The 16,899-nt window shown below is 34.9% G+C and overlaps 3 protein-coding genes across 3 annotated transcripts; 1 reads left to right on the top strand and 2 right to left on the bottom strand.

Moving 5' to 3' along the window:
• Positions 1–1,143: 1,143 nt before the first annotated feature.
• LOC125211882 (LOB domain-containing protein 15-like) lies at positions 1,144–2,489 on the bottom strand. The gene is made up of 3 exons (XM_048111842.1): positions 2,336–2,489; positions 1,957–2,239; positions 1,144–1,626 (listed from the first exon to the last, which is right to left on the bottom strand). Exons 1-3 carry the CDS (start codon positions 2,347–2,349, stop codon positions 1,282–1,284), a joined length of 642 nt encoding a protein of 213 aa, XP_047967799.1. The 5' UTR covers positions 2,350–2,489; the 3' UTR covers positions 1,144–1,281.
• Positions 2,490–5,494: 3,005 nt separating this feature from the next.
• LOC125223009 (purple acid phosphatase 2-like) lies at positions 5,495–8,744 on the top strand. Its single transcript, XM_048125989.1, has 8 exons — positions 5,495–5,772; positions 6,403–6,603; positions 6,703–6,814; positions 7,140–7,369; positions 7,635–7,773; positions 7,862–8,082; positions 8,226–8,347; positions 8,421–8,744. The coding sequence occupies exons 1-8, from the start codon at positions 5,608–5,610 to the stop codon at positions 8,614–8,616; spliced, it is 1,386 nt and encodes a 461-aa protein (XP_047981946.1). The 5' UTR covers positions 5,495–5,607; the 3' UTR covers positions 8,617–8,744.
• An 803-nt stretch (positions 8,745–9,547) lies between these two features.
• Positions 9,548–10,181, bottom strand: LOC125202655. Its single transcript, XM_048101102.1, has one exon. It carries the CDS (start codon positions 10,104–10,106, stop codon positions 9,669–9,671), a length of 438 nt encoding a protein of 145 aa, XP_047957059.1. The 5' UTR covers positions 10,107–10,181; the 3' UTR covers positions 9,548–9,668.
• Positions 10,182–16,899: the final 6,718 nt, after the last annotated feature.

Raw genomic sequence — 16,899 nt, forward strand, 5'->3', positions numbered from 1 at the left:
GAACCAATCTCATACAAATATTTATTATGTGTTTTAAATTTGTTTCTTATATCATTTGCATTATTAACTAATGTGAGTATAAGCAAATAACGAAAAATATTATAATGTGAGAAATAAGCAAATATAGGTTGCTGAAAATACAATTCTTGAAGGCAAGCCATCCCTTCTTAAGTACAATAAATTGATCTTTTTTTGTTTTCCAACAATGCTCTATATATCTAGTCTAGAATCTATACTCTACACATAAATATTCTAATAAACAATTATACATATAATGACTCTCAACTGAAACTGATGTGGTATCCCCCTCTTTCAATACAGCGATAGAAGAGAAAGTTGTCACTAACCAATTTATATACTGAAATATTTCACAATTTTAGAATTTCTTGATGCATGAAACTAAACTATTTCATCCATAATTGTTATTCTAATAGGGATGTGTGTTATATTATGTATACTCACAGCATATATGTATGTGCATGAGTGTAATTTCATCTTCCTACTGTAATTACTACAAAAGAAATCAATTAGGAGTATTATATAGGATATGATCAAACAAACTAATTTCTTAGTTTAGGAATTGAAAATTAATCTGGATCATTGATTTTTGTAAGATCTACAAATATTATAAAGTGAAGCATTGTTGTAATATATACAAAAACATAATCATATATAAGCATTATTATAGGCATATATATCTGAGTTCTACAGTAATCAAGGACCTAGGAACTAATATAAACCACTAAATTTTTATCACATAAGATTGTCTCTGAAAATAATATGATTGGAAATTAGGAATACATGAAAAATTAATCATAGAGAAATATTATTGCATAAATAGAAGATATTTTTTCCTTGCTTCTACCAAAATAAAATTTTCCACCAAAATCCATCCTATATTTTTATTTATTTATAGCTATGTAGATTGAAAAGATATGCTAAATCTCACCTTTTAGGCTTCCCAACATACACAATGAAACATTACTATGCTCAACTCCACCTTGTAAACGACGATGAGGCGCAGCTTCGTTGGTAAGACGTTCTCAACTATCAAACTCAAAAATTACTTACCTAGCAAAAGGGGTTAATTAAAGGAGATAGAAGATATACCAAAGAATTAAATAATCACAAAAGAGAATAATATAGATAGCAAGTGTAAGTTTATATAGATATATTTGTAAATCATTCAACAAGTCCAAAAATTCACCAATAATCTATTTATTCCTCCCTTCCTTGACGATCGATAATGTGAGGTAAAATAAAATGGAAGGGCCTAATAATTCAACCAAAGTATGTTATATTTTCAGTAGAGATGTTGCTAAAGTCAGGAGGAAACGGCGGTGGAGGCGGAGGCGGGGGAGGAGAAGGAGGCGGCGCAGCAACCGAAACCCCCTCAGACGAGAGCAACGATACATGAGAAGATGGAAGCATATTAGATTCTTCTAATTTGTATTTGTATTTCAAGATCTCATTCCTCACAGCTTCCAGCTCCGCTTGCAAGACTTGTACCTGCTGCTGCAAAGACGAGATCGCTCCCATGCACCCGTACACCGGATCCCGTAGCCTCACATTCGCCTCGTAGACAAGACTGTTCGCTGCATCTGCTCTCTGGCTCTCGGGCACCTCCTGTGTAGCACACAAGGAATTAAAATTAATCTCAGCAGATCATGGCAGCATGTGTAATGTAAAAGGATTAATCTAAGGTCCATAGTCTTTGTCCTAGCAGCAAGGTGCTTAGACATTATTGTATGAGGTGCCGAGTTCGAGCCCTCTTGACTTCAGTTGTAATTTCCTCCTTTCTATAAGAGTTTATTAAAAAAAATAATGAAAAAAAGAACAAAGGAATAATTTCCTCCTTTCTATAGGAATTTATTAAAAAAATAATGAAAAAAAAGAAGAATTAATCTCAGCAGATCATGGCAGCAGGATAACAGGGAAGTAGGGTTTTTTAGTTACCATGAGCATCTTGGAGACGTTGCTAGCACCAAAGACTTTGTGAACAGAGGCGAACTTGTGGGGTTCGTGGGGCGAGAAGTATGGAGAAAAGGGGCATTCTTGAGCGCAACGCCGCCTCAAAAGTTTGCAGGCGGCGCAGGGGGTGGTGGTGTTTAGGGTTCCGGTATGCCCCAGCATGTGTCTCCTTCCTCCGAGGGTCGGGTGGTGGTGCTGGTGGTAATGGTGACCCGCCGCGCCATCCAGTTCTCTCTTGATCTTCTTGCTTATCTCCTCAAATCTCTCCCTGCAACATAATTTTGTTTTTATTAGGACATGTTTATCAACACAATTTTTCTTACACTCATTTATGTATGAAATAGTTTTTGTGTGTGTGTGTGACCTTTCTGAGGACATTCAGGCATGCTATCTGCTAATAAAGCCAGCAAGAATATGAGAGAGAGAGAGAGAGGGAGAGAGAGAGAGAGGGAGATGAAGGGTTGAAAGGTGATTTAAAGAGAGAGATGGTTAAGAGTGCTTAAAAGGCAAGACAAAGAGGAAAAAGATGGTCCATAGCTCATTATACAAACTTCCAAAACAAAGTGATTAGGAAATGAAAAATTAGGAAAATGAAAAATCAAATTAAGCTTCTTTGTACATTAGCAGTTAATAGTAGTGTTTGTGGCCCTCCCATATGATGATGCGTGTACGAGGATTCAATGTTAATCATCTATAGGATAAAATTATGATTTTAGATAAATTTTGATGATAATCAACAATAGTTATTGTCACACACAAACTCATCAATTCAAACCCTTGGGATTACAAGCTTTTGTACTCTTCACACGTGCGAGTCCTTGAGTGTTGACTTTTGCAGCATGTTCAACTTTGTTAGGCGATTCAGATCACTGGTAGAGGCTTTTACGTAATAAAAGCGGGGTTTAATTTGTCAATCTATTTATGAAATGTAAAATTTATTTGGGTGTAAGAAAATGTAAGTTAAATGATATATCTCGTGCAGTCATTTATCCATGAAATTGTAGCAGTTGTAGTTGCTAATCATGTGATTACTTCACTAACTATTTGTCTTGTTTAAAGAAGTGAAGCACAGTAGGTAATTGTCACAGAAAAGGATGGAACACCTTCAAGATAAAACTGACTTAATTTTTTATTACAAAGTTTGTGGCTATATATAGCACTTTGCTAATAGAATTTGGACATCTCACCTACACTATTCCAAATGGCAAGTTTCGAATATAAGAATCTCACAAGTCACAATCCTCTCTTAACTTAAAATTTCCCACTTTTTATCATTTTCATGTCCCTTTTTCCATTAGAAACCTCATTTTTAATTGTGAGCTATGAAACATAATGACTTAAAATCTATATAAAATGATGAATTTGCTCTGAAAATATGAATTTGAAAATAGACATCAAACCCATGAGATTCAACTTCAGATCCACCAAATTAGTTTGCATCAAAATTAAATTTTATTTGATCAATTTGATAACCAAAATTCATCGATCCTCGATGAATTATAAAACAATTTTATCCGTTAATCTTTGTATGATCTACGTCTATTATAAATGGATAAATTATTGTAATTTATATAAAATAATTATCATAAATATAATAACTTGGTGGTGAAGTAGTATTCCTAAAGCCAAATGTCTTAGTTTCGAATTGCACCAAAATTGTGAAATGTGGTTAACATGAGTGTACCCGGTGCACATCAAACGTGACACATCCGAATTAAGGATCAAAATCAATCTTACTTACATATCTATTAGTAAAGAAAAATGTAGAGGTAAGAGAGAATTTGAAGAACACATAGACTAATTAACCTAAATACAAGTATCCAGGTTAATATACATCATTTGCTTGGGTGTGAATTTGTGGAATGTGTTTTCATGGTTGGTGGTAACAATGTAGGTGAAATATTTTAAGTGTATGTATGTATAGAGTATATATAAAATTCATGAATTTTTGCTTAAACTTTAAGGAAATGACACCATGGGTTCTCGTTTGACCCGTATTTGAAGGAATTCTTCCTAATAAAATAGAATCATGATAAACAAATATAACTACTTCACCCAAAAAGAATAGATTAATTTTATTTGGAGTGTCCACAAAAATTAGACTAATTCTAAACATAAAAAATTTTAAACAAATACTAGCCCTACACATTATTTTAAATGTAGAACCCATAATCTATTAACATTACTTCCACTGCATTTTTCATCTTTCTTACTTTATCAATTGAGCATTAAAACTCGTGTCATTTACATTTTGTTTATTTTTTGTGGAAGGAGGTAGTATAATTATCTTTCAATTGTTTAGTTTTTATTTTCATATGGAAACCCTAAATTGAATTTCTAGAGTTTCAGTAGTCTTGGAAGTCCAAGTCTTAGCTGTTTCTTGAAAAAATATATGTGGATTTATTTTATACTATTGGGGATTTAAATAGAAAAAAGATTGATTTTGGATATTAAGATTGATTCATTGATATTAATTAAGTTGCCTAGTTATATCCCAAAAATTTGCAGATTTAATCAAATATATCACAATATAAATTTTCAAACACTCCGAATTCCTATAAAAATTGACATCATAAAAGCATTAAAAACATTATTTTTAAAAATAGATGAACCGACTTTTATCCATAGGCTCAAGGTGTGGGCCAATGATCATCTTAAGTTCGATTTGGGCTGACTTTTTTTCAATGCTTGATTAAGCCTGATCTGGGCTTAAGCAATAGTCCTATAAGCTGAATTTATTAACTTAATCATCATCTGAATGATATTTTGGTTCAATTTGATAAGGATTAAAATCAAGACAATGTTATTTTATCATGTGAGGATATAGTCATAAGACTATATAGTTTCTAGTCTGAGTATAAATTTGATAAAAATCGATAATTCGTGATAAAATTTAAAAATGACGATAATGTAGTCACACGTATGTGAATATATTAATTTTTATATGACGTCGACATGTCTCTAGACTCTTACTCACCATTTTATAAATAATCCTTAATTCACATATATTCCATATTTGTCCCATGCCACCTTATCCATTCAACTATATTTCCATTTTAACGAGTAGTAGTTGTTTACATAACTGAAAAATGGAAATTTAGATTTTCTTAGACCATTTAAATGTATATTCCATTTAGATTTTCTTAGACCATTTAAATGTATATTCTATCCGTCCGTCAATAGTAATCTCATTTTTTAGATGTACAAATTTTAAGAAATATTAAGAAAAGTGGGTAGAAAAAAGTTAGTGGAATAGGTGTCCTACTTGTATAAATGAGTTTTAAATGAAATGTGAGTTATAAAATAAGTTAGTGGAATGTGAGATCTTATTATCATTTATGGTAAAAGTGAATCGGAACTCTTATTCGCGGGCGGACTAAAATGAGAAAATGGACTCCTATTCGCGTACAGATAATATTTTATTTTTGTTTATATTATTTATTTTTTCGAATATAGAATTAAAAAATTCTTTAAAAGACTCAAAACGAACTTAATATTATTCCTAATGAATATTCCGAATCAAAATTGAAATAATCAATTAAATTCAGCTGGTGCTCTACTCTGCTCCTACCTCGATTTCGAGACCTTCACCTCTTTCAGATCATCACTGAATTTGTAAAATACTCTTGTGTCGAGATGATTCTCCCTAGATTTGTGCATCTGTTGGTGGTGAGCATTTTCCTGGGCGTGTGTGAAGCTGGGTTGACCAGCAGCTATGTGCGCGAGACTGGGATTGCCACAGATATGCCACTCGACAGTGATGTATTTCGCGTTCCTCGTGGCTATAATGCTCCTCAGCAGGTAACACACTCAAATCGAGCTTTTTTGTAGTGTTTTGTGTCGATTTGAGATAATCATAATCTACTCTAAGCTTTAGTCGTTGTAAATGTCCGATTATTTTAAGAGTATTGATACAATCGAGGTTGATCGGAGTGAGATTTCTGCGATTTGATTAGATCGTATTGTGCTTCCAGTGAGCTGGCGATTTATTGAAATTTGGGGAAGAATTTAGTCAATGATATTAACATTGCTTCTATTTTTAGGTTGATTTTATTATTGTTGTCTAGTGCATATATATACACTTTCATACATAGTGATTGGTTTAATTTAATGAGATTGTTCATTATACTTGTTATTATTATACTGTTTCAAATGTTTACTTTCTTGAATCTCCATTGGATATATGGAGTATTTGTTTATATTGACATTTCCAAACATTTAATCCACTAGTCCCATATAACTGCCTTTGATCCTTAACTTTGGGTTTAGAAAGTGTTATTTTAGTGATGTATCAGAAGATCGGATTGATGCAAGCAAAATTTTGTTGAACAAATTACTTTCGTTGGATGTCTAGCAGTTAACGAAATTCTATAACTATGATGCAATTTATAATCTCTGTGCTTCAAACTTATGCTTGTTCCGGTTTTGAAGGTTCACATAACACAAGGAGATCATGAAGGCAGAGGGGTCATTGTATCGTGGGTTACACCAGATGAAGCTGGTTCCACTTCAGTGCTGTACTGGGCTGAAAATAGCCAGCATAAGAAAACTGTAAATGGCGATGTTGTTAGATACAAGTATTACAATTATACCTCTGGTTACATTCATCATTGCACAATCAATGATTTGGAGGTAGGCCTTTCTGGACCACTCTCTCTAACTGATGAATCTTGGTCTGTAGTCTTACAATGAGCAGGTTTTGATTCTCCAAATGATTTGCTGAAAATGCAGTTTGATACCAAATACTACTATGTTGTTGGGTGTGGGAACGTGACACGGGAATTTTGGTTCGTCACACCTCCCCGACCAGGGCCTGATGTTCCTTATACGTTTGGGCTTATAGGTATGTCTCGGACATCATTTCTTTGTTTGTGGAAACTTTACATAGTCATGTCAGAGGCAGATTAAAAAGAATAATGTAGAAAGAAAATGGAATATGATTATCGTTTGTCTTAAATATCATTCTTGTTGAATGACCTTCTTGTTAACCCCATATCCTGATAAGCTAATGATACTCTGTTGGTTTGTTAAGGAAGCAAGCATATTATATCTTCTCTACACTTGGTTGACATATATTTGAATGAAAAAGAACGACAAAGAATAAAAGTAAATGCACTATGAAGTTTACAGTTCTGTTGTGAAGCCAGTCTATGTGGCATCATGAGCAGGTGATCTGGGTCAGACTCGCAATTCAAATCAGACAGTAACTCATTATGAGATGAACCCTGCAAAAGGACAGTCAATCCTGTTTGTTGGAGACCTCTCATATGCGGATAGTTATCCGTTGCATGACAACACAAGGTGGGATACATGGGGAAGATTCGTAGAGAGAAATTTGGCTTATCAACCATGGATCTGGACTGCTGGGAATCATGAAATCGATTATCTTCCAGACATAGTACGTCTTTTTATTGAGCTGGTTCTTTTGTTCTTGGATGTCATGTTTTGCTTCTTATAGTTGGTCACAATGCCATTATATGGAAATGATTCGCCTTCATTGTAACTTAGTATAGAAGTAGAGAGGTGCATAGTCTTGTTATTATGTCAATTTACAGAGCTCTCATAATTGCTTAGATTGCATTATTAATATCTATGCATATTTATTTGCATTAATTCTCATAAGTTTCACATGTATTTGAACTGAATAAACCATTTTTCTGTAGGGTGAAACTATACCCTTCAAGCCATTCACACACCGATATTGGACACCATATAAAGCATCTAATAGCACGTCTCCTCTTTGGTACTCAATCAAGAGAGCTTCGGCCTACATCATTGTCCTATCTTCGTATTCAGCTTATGGTATGGATTTCAGCATCTCAAATCAACTTCATGCTTTAGTATCTTCCACCACCATCTTATGCACCTAACTTTTATTTTTATTTTGCAGCGATATATACCCCTCAATATAAGTGGTTCACAAACGAGCTAACAAAAGTGAATAGGACTGAAACGCCGTGGCTAATTGTACTCATGCATAGTCCATTCTATAGCAGCTATGTTCATCACTATATGGAGGGAGAGACTATGCGAGTCACGTATGAAGAATTCCTCGTGAAGTACAAAGTCGATGTGGTCTTTGCTGGTCACGTGCACGCGTATGAGCGATCTGTAAGTATCTAATGTTCTTCATGCATAGCAGAGATCATTCTTGGATTCATAACTTTGATCATTTGATCTCCCTATGCTACATTTTCAACCTTGGCTAAACTATCCGAGTTCGACCAAATTTCACATCACGTCATCTCATACAGGAGCGAATATCGAACATACAGTACAACGTGGTGAATGGACTGTGCACTCCTATCAGTGACGACTCTGCTCCGGTCTATATCACCATTGGAGACGGAGGAAATCAAGAGGGCTTACTATACGAGTATGTAAAAGCTGAATGTTGTGTAAATAATCGATTTGGAAACTGATCGAACTCGTTTGCATCTTGCTTGTAGGATGACAGAGCCACAGCCGGCGTACTCAGCTTATCGCGAACCCAGCTACGGCCATGGCATTTTTGACATAAAGAACCGGACTCACGCCTACTTCGGTTGGCATCGTAATCAGGATGGTTTCGCAGTGGAAGCCGACTCCTTATGGCTAGTTAATCGGTATTGGAAAACCATGGCAGGAAAGAGTTCAGTTGCTTAACTGAGGTTGGTGAGTTCCACTTGTAATGTATGTTAACACAAAATATCTTCAGATATTCGAATAATAAACAGAGAACATGTGCAACACTACTTGTTTGTCTGGTTTACCTATAAACGGAAATTATCCCACACTAATAAATTATTTAGTGAATTTAAAATTTTAACCTACCAAAAACATTTCTGTACTAGTAAAGCATTAATAATCATTTAATGGAGTTTCAAAAAAAAATTGCAAATATAGAAGACACAATAATTGCTATGTCGTATGTCCCAATTATTTTACTGTAGCCACTTAATAAGGAGTAGTACTATTTATTTAAGCACTGTCTATGAGCAGTAGATCAGCCGTTGCAATATTTTTCCTTAGGACAATGCTAGTCTTTAACTCAAATTTTTAAAATGATAGTACTCCCGTTTTTACCATAAATAAAATGAACGGAAAAATTGGATTTTCGGGTAACTTTTTTTTTTGAAGTAAAATAACAATTGAATATGCCAATAGCATTTTCGTGTTTCGCTTTTACATAAATACAAGCGAAGTTTTTCAACCAATTACTCAAATCCATTGTCGAATTGTACATTTGTACTCAACATAATATAAGATACTTATGGCATAACAAATCAATCTGGTATTTTACAATAAAGTGAGAGACGAAACCACCATGTAATTACTTATTAGTAAATCAATAGATCACTTCGGAATGACTGATCCTATCACCTGCCTTTAAAGGCTGAAAAACTATATTAAATTCGGTTTTTGGAACTATCAGAGCCAATCATAGTCGGCACAAACCTTCAGAATTGGGGTTCAGTTCCGTTTTCCGTCCGTCATTCATTACTTAAAAAATTTAGACATGCCATTGAGAGAAAAAGGAGAAAGAGATAGATGTGTCGGTGCATTCACTCAAACTAAGTTTATCAAACTATAAATCTTGATTGGATACCATGTCACTTAGATTTCATTTGCCATAAAAACCAGGACATTATCAACACAATTCCCAATTTAACACGTAAATGTACAAATAAAAAATACTCCACTATTAAACATCATATTCAATTTTTAGAACTTGCAATGGACTTCACCACCTTCTTCACACTCTTCATGGGGCAAAAACACAACGTTGACGTTGGTGAATCTCTTCCAACCTCGTACTCAAACGAGGACGAATACGACGGCGACGGCGAAGAGGACGCGGTGGCTTTCTTCCTAGCAAAGATGGAGTTGAAAATCTTGGAATAATGCTTCTTCTTCAAGCTAGGGCTACTAGCTAGATTTCTCGACCGATACTGGGGCGGTGGGGTCAGGGGCGGGAGAGGGCCATCGCTGAGCTTGTGCTTCGGCGTCCCGGGCTGAGACTCCCACAGAAACGGCACCGAGCCGGCTGCACCGCCGTAGTACAGCACCGTGATTGGTGCCTCGCCGCCCACACGCTTGGAGGAGTTGTACCTTTTGGGAAGAGTTGATGGGAATTCTTGTACACCATTCATCATTTCTCCTGAATTTTTGAATCTTGTTTTAAAGTTATGGTTTCGAGAAGTCTATGAATAAGTTGTTGGAATATGAAAATTTATAGATCCCATGTTGATATTTATAAGGGGATTGTATAATTGTATTATAAGGCATAGGTGCATTAAATAGGTAGGGCATATTTGACTACAATGTTTCAAATATGTATTGTTTGTTGCATGCATCTGTATATATGGTATGTAAACTCTTTTTAATTTGTTAACTAATTAGGGCTTTTAAATATCTTTCATTTCATCTAGGCTTTTTTTTTCATTTCATCTAGGCTATTTGTATGTCAATTGCTAAAATTTTGCTAAATTTTGATTTGTATATCAGTTTTAAAATTCGCATTTAAATTATTAAATTATTGGTTTATTCTGATTTTTCAATCAACAAAGATATTCGTGCTAACATGGCTTGATATAAACTCAAAACAAGAAATGAAAATTATTTTATTGATGTTTGTTGATCGTACAGTCACGTAAGTAAATCATGAAGCTATATGAATGCTGAAAGGTTGATTGATTGTAAAATTAGAATAAATCAATAGATTGATTGCAAAATCAACACAAATCAATATGTCAATAACATACAGGTTGATTTTAAAACTAGACAATATGTAAAATTAGAATTTTGACGGGAAAGTGTTGAGGGCCTGGGAGGGTATTTTGGGAATCGCGGGTTTTGGAATCCATTAATATATAACGGGTTTTGGAATCCATTAATATATAAATCCAATATCTCAAGTTTGAGTTCATCCTGTCACATTCTTTAATTTTAATATTTGCAATTGTTATAAATAACATAAAGTGATTATTGTTTAAATTCAAAAATATTAAATTTGAGTCTCTTGTAATAATATTAATTTTAATGTTGCAGTTATAGTGTCGACCATCTCGATTGAACGGTGAATAACTCAATAAATTTGTCGATCTAACTCGCTTATAAATTTCTCTTATATTATGAATTCTATCATATCATATCATATCAATTTTATGTTTACAAATACCTAAAATTAAATTGTACAATCATGTGTAAATTAAGTCATAATACTCATACCAAAATTGAATCCAGTTAAGATGTAAATCCCCAAACTACCCTTTAATCCATTAATGTATGTGTAAAAGAAGATTGTACTTCATCATATATACGTCATGTATTCACAGAATAAATGGCAGAGTAGTAATGTTTTGTTAATTGGATGTAATAACAGTGCCGCTGACACAAATTATTACACAAGCTTTGCAGGTCGATATTAATATCATTTTTACAATGCTTTTTCACAATTAATTTCCAATGTGCTATGATGTCTACAAATAGATACCAGGACACGTGTACGAATAATTACAATTATGGAGTACCATTTAATTTATTTCCTTAAGATCATTAATTATGGAGCTCAGTATAACAATAATATATATCTTCTGTATGACATTGTTTATTTATTTATTACCATAATCTAAGCACGCATATTTCAATTAGCAATTACGAAAAATGCCAAAGAAGTAAAAAAAAAAAAAAAGAGAGAGAGAAAATATTATAATTATAGTCTTAAATGCTGAAATGGAACACAACACTTATATACGAAAACAAGAAAAAGAACAGTTAAAAATTAAAATTAACCTCAACATACTATTTTTTCAACTTTTGAAACGTGCAAAGGAGTGTATATTTCATTCCGGTTTATACTTTTGGTATGATTGAATAATGATGATGTGATACATATAATACAATGAATATGTAGGTGAAGTACATAGCGTAATTTAAGCAATGGAATTTAATGAGCCACTATTTCAAATTCGAGCCATAATATCAACAATTCAGGCATAATTTCACCTTTTCAATTCACCATTTTTAATTTGTATATTCATTAAAATCACTATACTATCTTTGTAAACTAAAAGGAAATGATTCAAAATTTGAAAAATATTTAGTTAAAGATTTCTAAACTTCCATTATTTTAATACTCCTACGTTGCATAATAGAAATCATATATTATGGTCGAAACCAGTTGTGGAGTATGCCAAAATATCTTCGATGAGATCTCATGGGATGGCCAGGAGTTCTATCTTCATGAAGAGACGCTTGTCGATGTTGAAAATCCTAGAATCAGGCAATGCACTACGCGTCCCGACCTCCACTATCAATTGAACCATGGCCACCATCCTCGGCGAATGAACTTGATAAAACAAAAAATACAACATTCATTTTTTAAATTTTTTAAAAAACAAACAATTTCTGAAAGGATCAGTTGCCCCCTTCTTCCGTCCATGCAACACATGGCTGAAACCCTCACCGTGTCCTGCCACATCATCGCTGCACTACTAGCCCCGTCTACGGTTATATCCTCGGCCTCCGCGTGGCCCGCACCCCTGCCCGCCCTATTTAAGGTGCCCACAACTTTGTGGTTGCTCTATCTCTATTATTTGTTCAATTAAGCAAAGTTTTCAATGTGATTAATTTCGAAATGGTCCATCAAATTGAGAGTCACTAGGTAGTTGAACTATTTAATTCGTGATTATCTAGCTTTCAAACAATTAATTGGAAATTCCATCATAGATGTAATACACCAACAATCTGATTTTGAGATACGTGACACTTGTCAAACAATCATTAAAGTTGAATAATTTCACCCATTTATAGACAGCAACTTCTCGAATCTTCCTCCAATCATCAAACAGACATATGCTCTTACTTCACTATCCTAATTGAACTAGATTTGATTTCTTTACAAATATCAGTATAAAATTGTTGATACGAGATTTGCCTCCAATCAATTTTCAAACCAAACACTTTGGCATCAAATCATGGCCTCAAAAATATATCTCCATTTTTTTAAAATTAATTCATTCCTAACCAGTTTCCTAGCTACCAAATGTCTGTTTGTTACGTAGTCATTAGCCTTAAAAATACATCGGAAGGATTATTTATTGCTACGTTGCTTTTTGTTGTTGGTTTTGTTCTGAACTGATCGCCATTTTTTGTCTTGAGCGTGCACTTCTTTTGTATAAAGAAAATTTGAAGTATTTTATCATTTAAAATACAATTATACAGTGATAAAATTATATGCATCACACTTAGATAAAAAGAGAAATTACATGATACTCCCTCCGTCCCGGATAATTCGACTCACTTTCGGGTTTTAAGAAATGTAATGAAAGTGAGTTGAAAAAGTTGGTGGGATGTGGGTCCTACTTTTAAAGTACTCCCTCCGTCCCACATAATTTGGGACACTTTGACCCAGCACGGGTTTTAAGAAATCTAATGGAAAGTGAGTTGAAAGAGTTGGTGGGATGTGGGTCATACTTTTAAAGTATTAGTTTTATAATAAAATGTGAGTATGAATGAGTTAGTGAAATATGGGGTCCACTACCAAAAATGGTAAGAGCATCCGCAGCGGTCAAGAGGACGGTGCTCGTCCGTCCGTGCCGCTGAGCACAGTGTCGTCCGTCCGTGCCGCTAAGCAGCACATGTGGCGACGCCTAATTCGCCAACGGCATAGCCGTTGGCTTTTAAAAAAAATTAAAAAAATGCGAAATTAATTTAAAAAAATGATTTTAAATAAAAAAAATATTTTTCCACTTCCCAAAAAAAATATATCCATTTTCTTCCCACTTTTAATTTATTTTTCAATTTTTTTCCCCCAAAATTCACATTTTCATCTATAAATACCCCCACTTCAACACAAAAAAAAATCACATTCTCATCTATTCTATCATCATCTACATTCTCTCATCTCTTTTCCTCATACTCTCTCATCTAAATTCCCACCACACTACACAATGTCCGGCTCCGGCGATCACCTATCCGGCAATCGCGGTTGGAACCACGATTGGTTTGACTCCAAGGCCGGATTTAGTCCGAAAACGCAATTTACGGCCCCTCCTCAAACCCAAGGTTCGCAAGCTCCGGGTAGCTACCGTCCTTACCCGGTGCACGACCTAAACACCTCCGGGTTTGGGTGGGCACCCGAACCCGGATCGGGAGGGAGCAGCAGCTCTACTCCTACTCCTACTTCTGTTCCTACTCCTCCTGTTTGTGGCACCCGCACCCCGTACATTCCGGTGAGATGATGGCGATGTTCAAAGCCTACTTGGCAGTCTCCGAAGATCCGGAAGTTGGCACGAACCAGACCGGGGAAACGTATTGGTAGCGCATCACTCGTCTTTACAATGAAACCCGGCCGGAGGGAACCATCTATCGCAATGAGAGTATGGTGCGCAATTGCATCTTCAGATGCAACGAGGCAATCGGTAAGTTCCAGGGGATTTACCTCCAGGAAGAGCGGTCGGCGGGGAGCGGCACGAGCGAGCTCGACATCATCACTGCCGCCTTGGCGACCTACCAACGCACGGAGTTCAAACCGTTCAAGTACCTCGATTGTTGGCAGGAGGGGCGCCAACATCCAAAGTATAGGGGCGGCATAATAGCATCCTCCTCCAGCTCCTCCAGCAAACGGTCGAGGTCGGTAGCCCTATCCGACGGTGCCTCCAATGATGTGGCTACTCGGCTTGCCGGAACTAACTTGGGTAGCCCCGACGCTGGCCCGAGCAGTTCCCGCCGACCGCAAGGAAGGAAGAAGGCGACGACCACCACCCGCCGTCGCGCCCCGACTCCAGCCGCCCCCGCCCCCGCCCCCGCTCCGGCTCCCTTTGTGCCTCCTCCACCCCCGAACAACACGTTGTGGACCCTCTTGGGTCAACTCTATTTGAACGATACGTCTAAGATGACTCCGAAGCAACTTGCAACACATGAGCAAATGATCCGGGGTCTCAAGAGGCAATTGGGGTTAGAGGACTAGTCTTCCACGTGTGTAATTTTTATTTTCTAGGATTTTAATTATGTATTTTTATTTTTTAGTATTTTAATTATGTAATTTTTATTTTTTAAGATTTTAATTATGTAATTTTTATTTTTTAGGATTTTAATTATGTAATTTTAATTTTTAATGTATGTTTATAATGTAGAAATGTTTTTAATAATTGAAGTATTTAAATTGAATAAAAGAATGGTGGGACCCTTGAGCTTGTCCTTAGCACATCCGTGCTCTTAGCTAAGGACAAGTAGTAAAAGTGGTTCCGGGTCCACTTCCGTGCTCTTAGCTAAGAGCACGGATGGGGATGCTCTAAAAGTGAAATGTGTCAAATTATGTGGGACGATCCAAAATGGAATACTGGGTTAAATTATGTGGGACGGAAGGAATATTAGTTTTATAATAAAATGTGAGTAGGAATGAGTTAGTAGAATATGAGATCCATTACCAAAAATGGTAAAAGTGAAATGGGTCAAATTATCTAGGACGGAACGAAATAGAATACTGGGTCAAATTATCTGCGACGGGTGAATATATGTTTGTGCAATGGACTCTAAAGTCAAGAACAATTTCAAACTAAATTTTATCACAAATTCGCACACCAATTTATCTGTCTCAATTGAGCTCTTACTTTGCTATTGATTGTATTAATATGAAAGCTATAAAGAGCCATAATAACAAATTTGTGAATTATATATATGCAGAAGATAGACTTTAATTGAGCCCTAATGTTAGCCCAATTACCTGAAGATTGGGCTCAATGGTAGAACTATTAGTTAAATAGGAAAATTTGAGTCCTCATTGCTCGACGAGTAAGACTGAAACCCGAAGATTTAGAATTAGGATTGACTAACCCGGACTATCCATAGCTGAATAGTCCAACAATCTAATAGAATTGGTCAAATTAAACCTGAGTGGATTGACCCGATTAACAATCTCTCTAAATTATTTCACGACAAGCTTCAAAGCTCCAAGTCGTCCCCTTCAAATAAAAAAAAAATTACTACTATTTGCTAGTAATCTAACTAGTTTCAATTGGTTGAAAAAATTTAACTGCAAGATTATAAGTAAAATTTCTTTATGTAAATTATAACAATGAGAGGTTTCTTTTGTTGAACTGTTTCACGATACGAAATTGTTATATCAAATTAATAAACAGTTAATTAAAACTTTTAAATGCCGACACTCACAATTCACAAACTCCTACGGAGTATGATGGAAGAAGAGAGAAAAAGTTAAAGAAAGGATGAAATGATGAAAGCACACACAACATAAAGTAAAGAGACAAAGGTGTAAGAAAAGGAAAAATCAAAGTAAACATTTGGTAATTCTTTTAAATTTTAATCTCAAAACAAATAAATTCTATTAAATTTCTTTACCCTTTTGTAAGGAAAGTGATTATTCTTTTCATTTAAAGAAAATTTCGAGCTGGACTACACGAGTGTTTATGGAATGAAATGAAATAAAATAGTTACTATATCCTTATGGATGATATTTACAACAATGAACAGCATATGAATGAAATAGAAAAATTAAAATAATAATATTACTATAATTATATAATAATCATATTATGAAATAATGATAGTAGTAATAATAATTCGATTCTATTGAAATGAAAAATATAGTATTATTATTATTAATTTATTATCATTATCACATAATCCTTATTATACTATTATTGGAATCATTTCTTTCTAGTATAGACACCAAGTCCACACCATATATTAGAGGTAACATTTCAACAAAACTAAACAAAAATTCCTGCAATCACGGAAAAGGTAATATCTTCCATTGATTGTGTTGCAAATAATGTAATTACAAAGTGGAATGTGGTATGGTTACTTTTATTGTGTGCTTTTATAACTTTAGTCAAAATCAACTAGGTGGTTTAGCAAGTTCATTATGCCTTTTTCAGCATGACACCAACCATACTACAATATGGCCCTCAAAACCCCATTCTT

The sequence above is a fragment of the Salvia hispanica genome, chromosome 1 (assembly GCF_023119035.1).
Source record: "Salvia hispanica cultivar TCC Black 2014 chromosome 1, UniMelb_Shisp_WGS_1.0, whole genome shotgun sequence".
In the NCBI taxonomy this organism is placed as follows: Eukaryota; Viridiplantae; Streptophyta; class Magnoliopsida; order Lamiales; family Lamiaceae; genus Salvia; species Salvia hispanica.